We start from the raw sequence: 18,687 nt of genomic DNA, 5'->3' as shown, positions 1-18,687 counted from the left end.
ATCCAAAAAAAGGAAACAGTTGCTACACTGACATGGTCAAAAAACAAACCATTGGGAGCTACAAATCAACAGCTATCAATAATAGTAAAGTAACAACAACAACAACAACAACAAAAAACCCAACAACAACCACAACAAAAAACCAACTCAAGTATATCCTTAAGTGAATATACTGTCTCCCTTTAGTAGTCAGGTATTTGAATTTTAAGTTGGCAATCAAGCCTCCACCATGTACAATGGAAAATATCAGAAACGCTCTCAAAAGTTGTTAAAATATCACATTAAAAAGAGACGAGGAACAGCGAGAAAACATCTAAGAAAAGCAGGCTGTGATACAACAAGCATTTGTTAAGAAAAGCTCAGAAGTGCATTAGTTCTGGTGAGAGATATATGAGCAACAGCTCTTACGAGATGTAGAACCCATTCTGTAACTATGGGCTGTCCATATACTGTCATAGTCAGAGTCTTCCGAGAGGTCTGAAGGCTCCAAACGAGAAAGGCTACTGCGACGACCCAAGGAGTCTAGACTTGATTGGTCATCATCAGCCAAGACGTGATTATGCATCAGGTCAGTGCCTTGCCATGCTAAGGATGTATGGGTGAAATGAAATGGCAGATGTGGATAGGCAGAGGTGGGATGAGGAGGAGAACATACAGGAATAGCCACAACCAAAAAACATGAAACAAAAGCAAAAAAGGTGATGGGAAGAGAAGGAAAAGAGAAAATATTGTTAACAAAAAAGGCATCAAAGCTTATCTATCCTTATTTCTGCCTGGGTTTTTACACTCTAAACATAACTTACAATAAAGACTAGAAAAATAAAACTAGATCATATCTTTAAGAATAAAGCTAGAACACAATTTTTAAACTTACTTTTTAAGTTGTTATTCATTTTTGAGTCTTTAAAAAATATCAAATTAAGTCCTACTATAAAAGACAGTTCTGTAAATGCTTGACCATTAACCAATAACATTTAAAATTTTATAATACACAACAAATGAGTCTGTTTCACTTAATATTTGTAAAGAGAAACATGGTTAATTAAAATGTGTCCCTGTCATTAAAGGGACATATTAGCAGGCTGCAAAATAATTTAAAAATATTTTTGACTTACTTCCTTACTTCTTCAGCTAGCTCTCTGCCAAGACTAGAAATCACCAGTAGTCATCATAATGAATGGGAGGGGGGTGTGTGTGCCTAAACTTACCTTCTCAAATATGACCACTGTAAAAATTTCAGAGTGGAGAAAGGAATTAAACAGAGTCCACTTTCCTCTCTTTCCCCCACCTCCCATGCCATACTTTGTGTGGGTGTTGCCAAGCTCCTCAATGGAATTCATGAAAATTAAGCCAATAGAAATACTCAACACTGAAAGCCATGGGAGGTGGCTGCATCATAAACATTTTGTGCTTCTATTAACTAGGATGTGAACCCTGATTGGGAGCACTGTCACCAAAGAACAGAATCAAGAAAAGAAGTATGCAGCAAAGTTGCTAATGTTAAAAGGAGGACACTGAGAGCAAGTAGGAACAAAATGGCTGAACAGAAAAGACCCCAGGAGCAGCCGGAGGGAATGGTTAAAGTACAGCTGCCCAGGCAATTGTGATTGAGAAACACAAAAAACAGGGAAAGAGGTAAGTAAGGAGGTGGAATCCTCCAGTGGCACAAACACCCAAAGTTAAACAAAATCACTCCTTTTGTTTGTAACAATCTACCATAGAGATAACTGTCTCTTTGCTCCTTCTCTTGGTCACACCAAAGTTAATTCAGCTTCCAAACCTTAACAAGAATAAGCAGGGGACCATTTTGTTGAAAAAAAGAAGGAAGATTCTGTGAGGTGGGTAGCTATTATTCCATAGCAACAGATATTAACAAGATATAGTTTTAGCGTACAAAGTTTCTCCTTGTTCAGAAGTACACTGAATATAAAGTGATTTTAATAATGTGCAATGCATATATTTCATTTTAAATATCACTTTTACTAATTTTTTGGTAAAAATGGATACTTTTCCCAACACTGGATATGATCAGGTTGTCTAGGTAAATTTGTCACAAGATAACAGCGTAAGAACTTCAATTCATTCACCCCTCCGTCATTACTCTGTCTCAAGAATAAAAGCAAATTTTTGTAGCAGTCCTTAGTATTTTGATTACTAATTAAACAAAACAAAATGCAATGTCCAATGCTATTCTTGTACAGGAATAATGGAAATACATTATAGAGAAGCAAAGTAGCACTTTGGTAGATGTGTGCAAATTTTAAGTAGTCAATCGCCTTTAGGCAGCCAGAAGCAGCAAAGCCATGAGCATGTTCTATGGCAACATCTCATAACTATGAAAAATGCATCTTGCACTAGAGAAGGTACAATCCCATGTGACTTCATTTCTCTGAGACCATTAGCTAAAATTTTTCTTAAGAAATATTTGATATCAAAGAGTTTTAAACTGTTTTTAACAAGATTAATATTCCAATAACTTTCTGGTATCCAAGGAACCATTAATGTAGTTATTTTATTCACTCTAAAAAAATCCCTGTAATTAATTTTTAATACTTTTACTCAACAATTTATATATACAGCCAATTCTTGATTATTCACAGGCTAATTATACATCTGTGTATTACCCAGGATTTCTGTCTTCCCTTCAGCTACTTTATGTATCACCTCAACACTTTTTGCCATAGAGAATATATAGAAAAAACAAAGTGTAAACCAGTCAATTCTGGTGGCTGGTTAAAGTCTCTATAGCATAGGAAAAGTTTAAAACTAGTAGCTAAGTAATATTTTTAAAATGGATTTAATTGATTCTTATTAGACTCATGTCTAGTGCATGGCACTTTTTCCAGGAACCCAAAGGATTCCTAAACTATTTAAGACGCATTTTCATCTCTATTTTGCTGAGTGGAAAGTTAATGATGAAAAGTAATCTGCCAAAAGTCAAGATGGCATCAAAACTGGAATTATGGTCTGCATAAATATAAATTGCATATAAAAGAAACAGATAAAAGCTGTGGATTCTGAATATGATAGTAAATTTTATGTCCCCAGCAGACTTTGCAATTAAAAAAAAAAAACCATGGAATCCTAAAGAATATTTGTCTTGCTTGGTGAGATTAATTATAGATAAGGGCTGCTGATTTGGGGTGTGCATTATGCATTATTAAAAATATATTCATTACACATGAAAATACCAATAATACTTTACATCAATAACACACAAGCTTAAGCAAATGAATATCTGTGAATTTTTAAAAATCACTTGTCAAATGAATTTTCCTAATGACTATCCTGATATAAAAAATATGTATTTTGGCAGCAGTCAAATTTTATTTTAGTTTATATAAAAAAATGGTATTTAGAATAATGTGGCTTTCAGAGGAATCTCAGTAAAAGATGAAATCAAGTTAGTAGAAACTCAAAAACAGTTACTACACTGATAAATCAAATAGACTAATCTAATCCTCACATTCTTTGTGAATACTCTGCACGCCTATATAAGGTAGACATAAGTATACTGTAGAGTTTTAAACATGGAACCTGATCTTGAACCTAAAATTCTCTTTTGTAATCTCTCAGGTTTCCTTTAGTTTGTTGTCAGGATACAGGAAAAAAAATTATTTAAGGTTTTAAAACATATAAGAATGCAATAGCTAGTTTTTAAAAATAACGGGCAAACAATAATGTCAAGTTCCACAAATTAATTTGTACATTAGATGCCCAATAGCTATGAATTAAGTGGAATTCCAAAAAACACACACAATTTAAACAACATTACAAAATTATTCAAGGAAGATTCTAAAATGCATTGAGCACAATTCTCCAAACCAAAAACTGGATGCCAAGGTACTATAAAACTGTCAGTCCCTCTGCTGGTTTACCCACAGATAGGAGAATTTGGCTAAGAACAGGAACAGTCAGAGCAGCGCTTTGTCTTCTATTCAGCTACTAGGGTGCATTATTATTGCATGCTGCAAAGCCTGAGAACTGGCCTCAAAGTAACTACTGCTTGCTCAGCATCAGCCAAATGGTGAAAATAGAACAAAATGAGGTCTTTTTCTAAACAAAAATAATATGCTATATCCACCTTTCCTACATTTCCATTAGCATTGTGGAAGAGGAAAGTAGAACAACTTCCTCAATACTGTTAGTGTAGGTAAAAGTTGTCTTGAGATAATTAATAGCAGCTAACAATATAAGTAAACTACAGTGATACTGGCATCTGATGAATAACTTTTTCTGTATCTCCAAATTACCTTACAAATTAAAGTGAAACATGCTTTATGAACCTCAAAACACTACATAAGTATGTTACTACACAAGCTATTTAAAAAAAAAAACCTCGAGTAACCTTATTTTCATTCTGCTTAATATTCTGCCAGAAATTCCTAAGATATCACTTTTTGTTCAGTGAAAAACTTGTTGAAAGAGACTTCTACTCACCACCAGTAATACTTCATGTGACTGAGATGAGATATTAGTGCTTTCCCCAGTGACCTCTCTCTTTACTACCTTCCAGTAAAGATTTTCTTAAAACTGAAATACCTTCTAAATAGAGGCTTGTGCAGTAAGTCATACCAAGTTCTGCTATTACAGACAACTCAGATCCCTTTAAATAGTTCCAAGACTTCAGTTTGGGATGCTCATTTTACATCCAAGCTCCAAGGACTAAAAACAACTCAGACATCTGACCAGTGGTCAACAATCACTTTCGGTGGCTGCTCTGCCTCACTCTATTACTGAACACCTCCATGTACCAAGTCTGTCAACACAGCTCTAAGACACTTACTTGAGTTGAGTGTTTGGCGGGTTTTGGCACTTGTGCAATACGCTTCAATAACTTTTAGAATCTGGGCATCTTCTTCCAAGGCAGCTGTACCTATGAACAGAAGAGCAAAATCTGACATCAATTTAACACTGTGATGGATCCGAGTGATTCTTGTCCATGCCCTTCTGTGAATCTGCTACAAAGACCTACACTATGAGTCTCTCCAGATCTCTTGGCATTGCCTGGACAATATGGAGCACATGGGTGAACCATCAGTTTTCTTTCCTTCTTGACTGGTCCACCGTTTTCTTTGAGCCATACAATTCCTGATGACTATTTCTGCTGCTTCTCCTGTGCAATTCATCATTAAGAATGCTGTAGCTTCGAAAACTGATTTCCCCAAAGAATTCACATAAAATGAAATTCATCCCAAATACTGTCACACTGAGACACCTAGAATTTCTTCAAATTAAAGTATGTTTCATTTAATACTTTTCAGGAAGTCAGTGACTTCAGATATTTTCAACAGTCAAATGCAATAAGGCAATTTTAAAATAACTTATAATAGTACATTTCACATTTGTTGAATAAAAACATTTTGAAAATACGAAGTCAATAATTCAACATCAGAAAGGACTAAGAAAATTTACCTTTTTTCCTTCGTTAGTCATTTTTATCCAAAGAGTTTTTAAGGTGTTTTTATTGCTACATTTTATTGAATAACCATATCAAAATAACATCAGTGAATTAAAAATCATTAAGAAGTATGTTTAAAGTGCTGCTACCAATTGATAAACTAACTTTCAACTGAGCTATAGGAAGAACAAATGATATATACTCAGCTTCATCTTAGATTATGGAGGTCATTAGATCTTATCAATCAAATATTCCCACAATAATCATTGAGAGTAGAATTTAGCAATCCCATAGAGAGTTCACTTTCCTACAGGCTGACGGTAAGTTAATGGTATTACAGATGCAGAATAGAGAAGAATTAAAATCCTTCATTGACATCATTCAGTATCTTGTTTTTTTCTTCTTCACAGAGACTGAGGTCCAGCCAGAGTTGCTTTGAAACCAAGGCACGTACTTATCTTCCCCAATAGTCAGGCTAGCCTCTCAGTCCACAAATATTTATTAAGTCCTTAATATGTGCCAAGTACTTGGCTAAGCAGTGGGGATACAAAGAAAGGCAAAAACCAAAACAAGACCAATCAGAATTCCTGCCATCAAGGAGTACACATTCTAATGCAGAAGACAACATGTAATTATGGAGGAATCTATAAGATATATACCATAAATATGAAGTCATCCGAAAGGAAGTGTCATCAGCAGCTGGAGGGCAGTAGGACAGAGCCAGGAAAGGCATCTTTCCTGGGATTTGAGCTGAATTCTGAAGGAATCTAGGGAAACTAAGAGGTGGAGGTAAGGGGGCAGAGCATTCAAGGGATGGAGGACTGCCAGTGCAAAGGAGATGGGAATGTCATGTTTTAAGAATGCCACGCAGGCCAGTGTGACTACATGTAGAGTACATGGAAGGGAGATGTGAGAGACCACAAAGGTAAGAAAGGTGTAGGTGAAGTGAAGAGTTTTACAGGTCAAACGCAGCAATTTATGTTTGATCCTAGAGATAAAGGGCACCTACTAGAGCTCATGGAGCAGGGAGGGGTGACAAGGTCAGATCTACACTTTAGTAAAACCATCCTGAAAGCTGACAGGAGAATGAATTAGAGCAGGTAAAGACCTGAGACAGGAACACTAGTTAGAAAACTATTGCTGTGGTCCAGGAGATAGTTCATTTAGGCCTGAACTAGGGTTACTGCTGTATGAGTAGAAAGGAGTGGGCATATACAAGAGATGTTGTGAAGGCAGAAACAACAAGATTTGGCCATGAACTGATAGGATGAAAATGAAGAGTCAAGGATGACACTGAAATTGTGGGCCTGGATGACTAGGAGCATGGTGGTATACTCAATAATTACAGGGAAATTTGGAAGGGGGAGGGTCTTGGTGGGGGAAGATAAGTTCTGTTTCAGACATGTTAAATTTGAGATGCTTATAAGACTTAGGGTTTGAGATGTCCAAGAAGCATTGGGACATATTATTTCCCATGGCCTACTCCTCCATGTCACCTCAGTCACACACAAAGATGTTGATAGACTTAATCTTTCCATCACCCACAAATACTCCACTTTCTATGTTAATGAGTTCTGAAATTTCCTTATCTGATCACAATCTATTGTCATTTCACCTCTCCCCATACCTTGCTACCACAAACCTTGTTCTTTGTCCACACCATGACATCCAATCCCTTGATCTCTCGGTTGTTTCCTAAACCATCATTCCTGCACTGGTGACACTATCTCCCTCCTTTCCCTGTCTTGATTCCCTGGCAAAGGAGTTCAACTCCACAATGTCTCCTTCTGGTGAGTCCCTTGCTCCATTTATATCATCACTGATCTTGCCCTGGCAAGCCTTGACTCTGGATCATTCCCACCATATGCTGCCTTTGCTCCTCCACACACACTGATTAACGAAGCTAGAGAAAATCACAAAACCACGTAAACTGACATAACCTCAACTGAGTTCTCACTGCTACAAGGCAATCCTTTTATGCCTCCCTAATCAACTCACTATCCCATTCATCATAGCAGCTCTTCCAAACCTTTTCATCCCTCCTCAAATCTCTCATGACTCCTCCTGTCCCCTGCTCTCTAAGCTAAAGATCTTGCCATACTATCTACTGAAAAAATAAGTCTGCCGAGAGATTGTTCTTCTTCTCTCCTCCCAGATGCTTTCTACTAACTCCTCCTCCAGCATTAGATCACATCAATCAATCAATAAACATTTATTAAGTGCCTACTATATGCCAGGCACTGTGCTAAACACTGATGCTAAGCATATCATACGAAGAGATGGCTCTTCTTGCTAACACTAAGCCTTCTAAATGCACAAGTGATCCCATACAAGCCTATCTTTTCCAGATTACCTCCTCTATCATCCTCATGCTCTCATTTCACTTCAATTCCTTCCTGTCTGCTGCCTATAAACATGCCCATATCTACTTCCTCAAAAAGCCCTCGGATGATGCTTTCTTTCTTGCAGCTTCATCCCATGTCTCACAACCCTTTTGTGGCTAAACTCCTTTAAAAGGTCATCCAGAATGGGTGCTTCCTATCATAAGCATCTACACTTTTTTTCCTCTCTCTTAACTCTCTACAGTCTAGCTTCCAACCTCATCATTCAACCAAAACTGTTCTCTCGAAAGTTACCAACTATCTCTGAGTTGCCAAATCCAATAACCTTTTCTCAATCCTCATCCTCTTGACCTCTCTGTGACCTGTGACACTGTCGATCACTCTCTTCTCTTTGACATTCTCTCTAGGTTTTCAGGACGCTATTTTCTCCAGGTTTGCCTCCTACCAATGACTGCTCCTTCTTGGTCTCCTTTGCTATATCTTAATCTATGTCATACCTGCTAAATATGGATGTCCCACAAGAACTCATGCCTTCTTCCCTTCTCTTATACTGAGTGATCTCATCAGCTCCTAGGGATTCAACTAACACTCTATGCTGATGATTTTCAAATCTGCTTATCAAGCTCTAACTCCTAAGACCCAGATTCTCATCTTCACATGTCTACTGCACATATCAAACTAGACATTTTTAACTTAACGTCCAAAACTAAACCCATTATGTTACTCCCTAAAACATTTCCCAGTTCCAAACTTCTCTCTGACTGTCAAGAGTACCACCATCCTCCCAGCCATCCTGGTTCACAATCAAGGTGTCATCCTTGACTCCTCACTCTCTCTCTCACTCTCCACATTAAATGTGTTGCCAAGGCCTGTCAATCTGACCTTTGTAACGTCTCTTGCATACACATATCCTCTCCTGACACTGCCATCCACCTTGACGTAAGCCCTCTTTACCTCATATTAGATGATTTATTCCCACAATGAGGTTCTGACCTGATCAGGCAATACATCCAAATGGCTTCAGCTCACAAGTTATTGTAATTTGGTTAGAGATCCTTGTGTCTTCCATTAGACCGTGGACTCCTATTATATCCCCAGAACTGAGCACTGTGCCTAGCACATATTAGGTGATTAATAAATGTGTATTGAGTGATTGACTTATAGTTATGCTGCCTAATCCAGGGAAAGTATAACTAGAAAGACAGCAGTAAAGATAAGATTAGGCTAATGTCTTGAATAGGAAGTTATATTTATCAAGTGCCCTGTAGATAGGGAACAGGATGGCAGAAATTGGATAGCTTTCCAGAGTCAGTTTAACAATGAGGGCTTTGTTCTGAAATACTGCGAAATCCAAGACTTTTAGGAATATTAAAATAAAAACACAAAACAGATATGGAGGGTCAAAAAAAAGATTTTTTAAAAAAAATTATATGATGACACTGCTTTTCATTTGCGTGATGACTAGTAGTAATGATATGATCAAATATAATTGGCAGTCACTTTATGGAAAAAGTTTATCCTCATCCATTAATTTTTTTAAAAAACAAACTTCAATGTATCATTATTATAAGGTAAAATCCCTGATGAAAAATTCACAGCTGACCACAACTGGGTCATTGTGGTTGGTAATAAAGCCAAAGGAATAGACAAAGTAAGCAGCTGGGGAGACTTAAATGTTACTTTTAATAAATTAATACATTCTAAGGCAGGAAAATACCACTGTTCATGATATGTAGGAACTTACGATAAAAGTCAAGCCACATGTGTGAAAGTATGTGTGTATGTGCACCCTCACGTACACACTCTCCATTTTCAAACTTTGCCTAGGGTACACAGTCTTATTGTAGCTCTGCATTGCATGACACAAACTTTCAACCCTAGTTAAATGACAATTAGATATGAGGTTCTGACCTGTTCAGGCTATACATCCAAATGGTTTTAGCTCACAAGTTATTGTAATTTGGTTAGATATCCTTGACTAAATGGGAGCTTTTATGTTTCAATACTACTATGGGCATAAAAGAGGGCTTCAAAGAAACACTGCAAACAGATGCCAGAGATTTACGTGGAGTCATTTAATTACACCATTCATTTCATTTTATACATCTGGTCAACATTAAGTACAGCAAGACTTGATCTCTTATAAGGGATGGTCCTTTTTCTATTTCCTCACTCAATGGGAAGCTATCATCTTCAACAGAAAACAGACCTTAGGATCTTGAAAAACCTAACAGCCTGGGTGGAAGAAAGTGCAAAGAACTAAGCCAAAACCTAGGTTCTAAATAAGCTCTATAAACTTGACAAGTCATTTAACCTACCTAGGATTCACCTGAGTTCTCTTATCTTTAGAAGATGAGAGTTAGATCAGGCTATCTCTAAGGATTTTTCCAATTAAGATACTCTGTAGTTCTACAGCTTTAAGAATCACGTATTATAAAATTAAAGCGTTCCCAGGACCATAGAGCTATAATCAGAAAAGATTTCAGAGCTCCTTATTTTACAGATGAGGAAGCAGGTTAAGTGACTTGTGCAAGGTAGTAAAGAGGGATCTGAACTAAGCCACTGGTCTTTCTGCCTTGGTTATACTAGGTTAGCTAGATGCCTCTACTAGAAAACTACATTACTGGATGCTTTTCAAAAGGCTTCCTGCTATGCTTCAGTAACAGTTTTATAGAATCACGGAATGTCAGAACTGGGAAACATCTTAAATTAAGATTATATAATCCAACTTAACCATTTTACAGAAGAGGGAACTGAGGTCTCCTGAGGTTAAATGACTAAGCAGGGTCCCCTCCCCCAGAGTAAGGGCATAACGTTCTAGTAGTAAAGTTGGGATTTAAACCCAAGTTGTCTGATTCCCAATTCAGTAGGATTTCCACCTCATTGTGCCACCTCCCCATTACTTCCTTCCTAAGATATCACATCAAATACTACGGCACTGTTTGCTATGGCTCACTGTTACTATGTTTAATAAAATATCACTTTAGATTACAATTTTAAAAGACTTACCTCTTTCAGTGAAATACTTAGAAAAACATGTGGAGTGTGAAGACTTAAAAAGGTATACAGCAGCATACTAGTTCAACCACATTAACATTTGAGAGTAGTAAGAAATGCATGAGGCAAACCGTAATTTCTAGAAAATAAATCATATGAGTTTAAGGAGTAGTAAGACATGGATTTAAAATTTCATTCCTGAAGCCAATTCCCAAACAGTTTTCCACAGCATGCCATGCTTTTGTGAACTAAGAAAATCAAGATCAAATGATAGGTAATTTCATAATACATATCCAGATAATTTTCATAGCCTCCTACTTCCTTACTACTTATCAGTGATAGTATCTACAAGACTGGCTGATGTCACTTGGAAACTGGGAAAGCTCATTAAATATCTTGTGGCGCATAGCAAAGAGAAGACTGGAAAAAAATACAATTCAGAAAGCACTTAGTTCCCAAAAGACTGTATTCAGATTCATGACAGTTTTATTTGGGTTTCTACATAGTTCTCAGTCCTATCTCAACCAACCCCTTACAAAACCTACTTAACCCAACAGGTGCTCCAATTTTGAGGATAGTTTTACAAATTTAGCTTTATATTGTGAGAAAATATGAAGAATTTTCAAGGTCAGCCATCACTATTTCCTTCTTTACTGTCTTGACATACGGTAACAATTCATTTTTATAATAAATTGTGCATTTTGAAAACTGCAAAGTAACTGTGCTTCCCATATTTACATTTTTAAGTTTTATTTTTTAAGTTTTTAAGCCTTTGTTTTTTACTTCACAGTTATTTTCAAATATATTGATCTCTTATCCCTCACAAAGAAAAAAAAATTTTTAAATGTAGCAATGCATCTGATAATATATGCAAGCTTTTTGTGAAAACACACGTTGAGTGTTTCTCATTTGTACTGGCACTGGAACTGATGTCTTCTGTGGTTCCTATCAATTCTATAATTGTAAGGTTCTGTCATGCAAAAGTAGTGTGGATGCTAGACTGGAAACTTTTCTATTTTATCTGAGATATTTGAGAGGAACACTGCCCTCCAAACTCTAAAGCAACAAAATTATTTGTTCAATTAAGTAATATTCTATCATCTTAGATGACTATGGAGCCAGACTTCTTCTAGGTAAGGAAGTCTAAATTGACAGGGATATCAGGGAAATTCCTAAAGGTGCTAATGCTGTGTCTGCTCTGTTATGTACTCAGAAAGGTAGTTAAGTATTAAAGACTGCATATGTCTTTACTATGTTAGAACCCAACACAATGTGGGTGGTAACAATAAAAAGAGTACTCTATGTAAGAGTACCAATTTTTTTAACCAAAGAAGTTGTGTGGTATAGTGGGAAAAAAACTGTGGATTAGAAGTCAGAATATAACAGATTCTCATGCCAGAACTGCTACTAACTAGTTATGTGTTACCTTAGACTTAATCTCTTTGAGTCCGTTTCCTTATTTGTTAATTGAAGGGGCTAGAGTACGTGACATCTAAGGTTCCTTCCAATTCTAAAATTCTGTTACTCTACAAATCTAATTCTAATTAATCATATATATGTAGCTCCATTAAATTAGCTCCTGATGAGACTGGTGAGTCAATTAATTTTGGGGCCTAGAATCACTTTGGTGCACATTCATCCTAGATTAGTGTGGATCACAGAGTTCCAGACAGGCTGCATTTGATCTGCATTGTGATGATATTGTACAACTGTGGTTTAGGAGCCACGAACTATAATCTCCACGGGTTTGTATCCAGACAGAGATGTTTTGTTTTTTGTTTTTTGTCCCTGTGAGTGTATGCCAGATGCTTCAACATCTTATAACCTTTACAATCTAAGGGGGAGTGAACAAAATGGGATAATAAAGGTAACTCTCACATTTCTGTGGTGTTTCACAGCCTATAAAATAGTTTTCTCACAATAAATTTGTAAGAAAGGTAGTCCAAGTACTATCACAACCGTTTTACAAATGAAGAAACTAAGGCTCACAGAGAGTAAGTAACTGCGCTGCCAAAGGGTACCCAGCTACTACTAAGACTTCAAACTTTTTTGGTTTCTTTATACAGTGCTCTTTCTAATGTACAATGCACCTACAGCATAAGTGATATTCTAGATGAAATAATAGAGCTATTAATGGCATAGCCAAGAATGGCAGTCTTGTTTCCAAAAGGTCAAAGTTTAAAAAGTTCCATGATACCTGGAAACAGATCTCATATTGGCACATTTAGCACAAGAGTTTATCATATTTGTTATCACCTTAAGCCCAAAGCAGACTGGGGGACAGGTGGAAGCCAAGAGATAGAAGCAAGAACTAGGTGGGTATGGAGGGCTGCTTTAGAGCCTAGTAAGGCAATGAAGATGGGAAGATGAAGGCAACAAACTCTGCCTCCTTAACAATTCTGCCTGGGCCAGTCCTAGTATACTGCTACATTCAAATTACCATTGCAAATGCTTCCTTCCATTTAATAATACAGTGGTACCCAACGTGAAAAGCAATGACTCCTGGGCCACCGTGAGATTCCGACAAAAGGGCTGCAAACCCACATGCATACTATGCATTGCCATTTTGACCTTTATTTAGTTTCAGCAAAATATTAAGCAAAAATGCCTTTTGTAAACTAAAGGTCTTTGACGTATATTTAAGTGTACGTGGATTTTGTGATTAACAAAATACAAACTCATTTAAAATTAGCATTAAATTCACAGTCACTTTTCTCACACTATATTTTTTCCATCAATGGATACTTAATCCTATGTGTGTTTATGAAGCTCTTAACCTTAAAAAGGTCTTCCTACTAAAAAAAAAATGTCAGGAATCACTGGTGCAATACAAAATGATTTTTAGTGTCCTAAAAAAACAAAAACAAAAATAAAAAATAAATGAAAACCAGCTTAATTGTTTGACTCTATTGGGAAATTTTTTTTGAGAAGAAACATGACTCAATAATTAAGAGGGCTTTAAACTATAAAGAGTAAAGGAAAAAAAGTGTCCAGATTCAGCTGCTAAGCCAAACACTTCAGAGTGTAATAGGTTCAACCAAGAAAGAACAACAGGAGTACAGAGTAATTCTGAGGAGACAAAGACAGGAAAGAAGTAGAAATGAAATGTTACCTGGCCACAATCACTTCATAAGTAAGCATGGATCTGAGAATAAAACTTGTGGTTCTAGCTGCCCAGGCTATCTACCTACTGAACTAGGCTTGGTCTATGTTACATTCTACTCTATAAGATTTCTTTAGAAAGAAAGAAAGAAAGAAAAGTTTTTGGAAAAAATAAACAGTATTTGTGGGCTAAAAATATTCATATTAATGAGGGAGTTTGTATAAGGACATTACCTAAAGATGTTAACTTGTGCAGGTAAATATGACCTCCTAGGAAGTTAAGGCTTAAGATATAGATGGCACATGATTTTGGAATACAACAATAGAAGACAGAATGAATGAATGAGTAAATGAAAAAATAATTTCACAGGAACCAAATAGGCAGAAATTGAGTGAGGGTAGCCTTCTATTATTAAGAAAACATCCAGGAAAAAGTTCGCAAATCTGAAGAAAGTCGGGAAAGCTTTTGAATGAGGATCAAGAGAAATAGAAATGATAGAATGATGGGGCAAACCAGAAGCCCCAAAAACAACAGGAATATTAAATCATGAGCTAATGAGATCAAGATCACAAAGCTGTCTTGGAGGCAAGATACAGTTTGATGAAGATCTGCAATTATTGGGACAGATCCTAAAAATTTCTCACTGTTTAAGGCAGAGAAGTTGAGAGACTACTGACTAGCACATTAATAATTTCATCTTCCAAACTTTATAGACCTGGATACTAGGCCTTTCTTAATGTAGCCTAAGATTTCAATACCTTTCTTAGTTATCATATCACACTACTGACTTGAACTGAGCTTATGGGCCACTAAAACTCCAAATGTTTTTCAATGAACTGTTTTTGGACAAAGCTCCTTGATCGTGTACTTGGGAAATTATTGTCTGTTTTATTGGATTTGTGATTATGTTAGTACAGGGAGCTCTTGAGAGAAAAAATCCTTCTTCCAATGCAGATCAGCACCTGTTCTGCAACTTAGAGAACTGTCTTGGTCCCTGAAAGGTTCAATAATTTGCCCAAGGTCATAAGGCCAATATGTGTCAGAAGCAAGTCTTGTACTCATGTCTTCCTGCCTTTTACATTTATGTCTATTAAATTTCATCTAATCAAATTTTGCATTATGTTCTCAATATATAAGGGTACATCGACAAGAATTACATAGGATGAGGTTAAATGAGTTAAGATATGAGCTACAGGAGGGATACCTCCATCAGGATTATCACAGATTTTCTGAAGTATTAGAGAAAAAAATTGACAGTGGTTACAAAGTTTACATTTTTAAAAAATCCTTCAAGACACAGTTCACACACCAGTTTCTTAAAACTCATTTAAAACTAGCAATGATCTTTTTTTTTGAATTTCTAACGACTCTTTGATCTCTCTTATGCATTTAATAATTTTCTAACAAATTAGTTGTTCTATCTCATCCATAAGTTTCTCTAGGATAAGGATTGTGTCATTTTTCATCTTTGTATCTCAGGTAACTAGAACAGAAACCTTAATAGGCACTTACAAATTTGTTGAATTGAACTGTTTCTTGTAAGATCCTTAATTGAAATACCATCTACTATGGTCAAAGCTCTCATGCTCAAGTAGTTTGTGTGGGATCCACAGCCCTCACTTCAAACTATGATTTAATATCAGACCTCTAAGACCTCCAAGGAAGGCAGAACTAGGCAACACCTACTGTTATGTGGAGATATCTTACACAGGGAGTTCCAGAAATAGACCAGCTCATTCATCAAAGGAGTCCCAATGGATACCAACCTGACGTTTAGAGATTTTTTTTCCCACCTACAATGAATATCATTTGCTGTTTCCTTGGACAAAAAAAAAATGAAGTTAGTCTGTTTCCAACCTTGTAACCAGCTCAGGCAATATTCAGATATCTCCAGGCATTAGGATTTATTAAATTCCGCTTACTTTCCCAGGACAAAAGTACTAAAGCACCAAACTCCGGATTTCTGCTTGACACTTTGAAAAAGAATCTTATTTCATCTTTCTGATCTGTCTGATAATGAAGGTATTTATACCCTCACTTAGTTTTACTTACTTTTCCTCAATGCAAACTCCTCATCAGATGGTTTCCGTTCAGGTTTGCGCTTGGGTAGCAGTTTTTTCATGGTCTTAGGGCTCTTACTGAGATCCTAGAGAAAAGAATTTTAAGAAACCCGTTTTGCTCAAAATTCTCATAAGCTAAAAGTTTTGACTGGTAAACCAGTGGGGGTTGTTGTTAAGTGTGAAATCTTACAACACTACAGCCATTGTTATGAGCTTTATGTTTTTTCCTTTATGATATTTTTTTTTAATTTGCCAGCTACTGGACATAAATTTAGAATAAGCCTTTTCCAGTTTTAGTCAAATTGGCTGCTATTTCTCCATTGGCTCTTGGGAAAGCAGACATTTCTTGTGTCACTTGGATATCCTATTAATATTGTAACAATATTCAGCAAAGCTGCTGCAAGTGGTGCAGGCAGGCTGGCAGAGATTGAAGAGGAAGGAAAAATGGCAGATGGCACAATACACACACACACACTCTCTCGTGTACACACACACACACACACACACACACACACACACTCTCTCTCTCTCTCATACACACACACTCACATTCTCACATATACCTAGGCCGAGGGAACTGTTAATATTGGAGGGGTAGACCCATCTGATAGATCTAACCAAAAATGGGTAGGGGTTCAGGGCAGTGATTTTGAGAGGAAAGTCAGTTGACACAATGATAATGATTTATTGAAGAAAGCATTTTAAACCACAAAAGAGGAGGACAGGGTAGTAGGGGGGCAGTTAATCTGCTTTTAAAGGAAAGACCTATAGCAAAGGAAGTCAGCAACAGAGATACAGCATGGGCTGCTCTACGCATAGACATGCTAATTTCAGTCAAAGAAATGCACCAATCCACCCCTTACCTTCAGAATACAAGACATCCTCTAAAAAAGGTGCACAACAACAAAGTAAAAAAGTGAATAAGCAGGACAAAGACCAATGAGGGATGAAGTTTCGAACATCTGAGCTTTTATCAAACACTGGTTTGTATATATATTTTTAGGTCAAGTGCCACATAATTTAAATTATAAATGGTGCATTAAACCAAAAAATTGAGAACGTGAAAATTAAAAAGTAGAGATGTGTTAAGGGGAGCCAGGCAGAAAGGGTTCTATAAACTAAGTCCCATTTTCTGTTAAAAAAAAAAATTGCTTTTTGTGGCCATCACTTGGCTTTTTATTAAAAGAAAAAAAAAAGAAAGAAATCTAAAGCTTGTAAAGAACATATCACGTATACAGGACAAAAATCAATACAAAAAGATACACATGTAAGAACAAATGGCAAAGTGAACAGACAGCTGGTCTGCAAGCCAGTATTACCTGGCTTCAAGTACCACCTGTGACTCACACTGGCTGTGTGATTCTGAGCACTCACTTAACTTCTCTGTTCCCTAGGCAGTTTTCTAAGATTAAGTGGCAGAGAAGGTGCTGGCCTATATCGGTAAGATGGAATTTCCTTATGGGGCAGTTCATTATCCCAATGAAATCACAGGTCGGGTCCCTATTGCTATACAAAATCAGACTGAGGTCTGAAAATCTATAAATTATAATTCTTATACCAATGTCAAGTAGTTTGTCATAGTAAAGTAGCCAAGGGACTAAATCAACATCTTTTTCAGGGAATTTACTTCACTATAAAGGACCTCTTCCAAGTGAAGGCCAAAGGTAGTCCAAGTCATAGCAAACATAGGGACAATATGTTTTTCAGCAAGTGGCTTGAAGCTCTCAGTAACAGCTAAGGCCTCTGGGTAATGGTCCTAAAGAGTATATAAACTCTATTCCCCAATCTAGAGGTCATGAAGGCAACAAAAAACTTAGTTCTTAATACGCATAATACTTATTAATTACAATTACAATTAATAATTAAGTAATAATATTACAACCGCCAAATCTATGATCCATTTTTACATTTTTTCCTCTCTTGCCCAGCTTTCGCTTATCTTTCTCATTTACTTGAGGGTATAACCACTCCTAATAAGAATACCAATGCCCCAAGTTTTAAGCTCTACAGGTAAAACTTCCCAAAGTATTCTAAGTCCATCTTCCCTTCGGACTAGAGTCTATTCAATTGTTTAGTAAAAAAAAAAAAAAAAAGAAAAAAAAAAAAAAAAAAACAACAATCTTCATTACTGGGCAGTCATAAAAAATATTATTAGATTTGGACTCCTGGCAATCAACAAAAGGAAGTAAAGGGAACATGTCACAAAAACAGGTTTTAACAAACAATGAGCAAAGAAATGTTAAGAATTATTACTTCTTGTGCCATACTTTTCTTCTGCAAGTACTCAGAAATACTCAGTGCTTGACTAAGTATGGGCCTAATGTATAGAATGTCTGATATGCCTCCTTCTGCAAATCTGGCTGTCAATTTCACATCATGACTTAATGGCTGGCAGAAATATTTCAACACACTCATCATTTCCCACACCAGCATCTGCCTTTACAGATGTAGACACCTTTGTTGTAAGCATCTGAGTTCTATTTACACAATTTAAGATGAATATTTCATTTCTTTATCATGGCAGAACTTTAGGGCAGATTGAAAGTTAATGTAATTGTACTAATTTTGTGGATAAATTAAACTAGATTTCACAGTTTGCTAAGCACTATGTACATTATACGAAGCTGCAGAAGTAGGAAAGAAGTGAATGAGGCTGGAATGAGGCAATCAGTTTTCTTGCAGGCAAAACAGAGAAGATCTGACAAAGAATATCTTTTGCTTTTTTTTTCAAACTTCACTCTTCAAATCATATAGCTTCTTCTGATGACCAATCAAAGGAAATGT

At 36.4% G+C, this 18,687-nt stretch overlaps 1 protein-coding gene across 4 annotated transcripts in view; it reads right to left on the bottom strand.

Moving 5' to 3' along the window:
* Positions 1–18,687, bottom strand: part of LOC114046192 (rho guanine nucleotide exchange factor 7) — a 317,431-nt gene that overhangs the window by 18,069 nt on the left and 280,675 nt on the right. For all 4 annotated transcript variants that reach the window (XM_027866436.1, XM_027866435.1, XM_027866438.1 and 1 more), the window contains 2 exons: positions 15,896–15,989; positions 4,787–4,876 (listed from right to left, as the gene is read on the bottom strand). In XM_027866436.1, coding sequence (XP_027722237.1) covers positions 4,787–4,876; positions 15,896–15,989 — 184 coding nt within the window. The remainder of the gene's footprint in view (positions 1–4,786; positions 4,877–15,895; positions 15,990–18,687) is intronic.

Source organism: Vombatus ursinus, unplaced genomic scaffold, assembly GCF_900497805.2.
Source record: "Vombatus ursinus unplaced genomic scaffold, bare-nosed wombat genome assembly UNPS02014781.1, whole genome shotgun sequence".
Classification (NCBI taxonomy): domain Eukaryota; kingdom Metazoa; phylum Chordata; class Mammalia; order Diprotodontia; family Vombatidae; genus Vombatus; species Vombatus ursinus.
The sequence above is the reverse complement of the archived record's forward strand: the minus strand, read 5'-3'. Positions and strand labels throughout refer to the sequence as shown.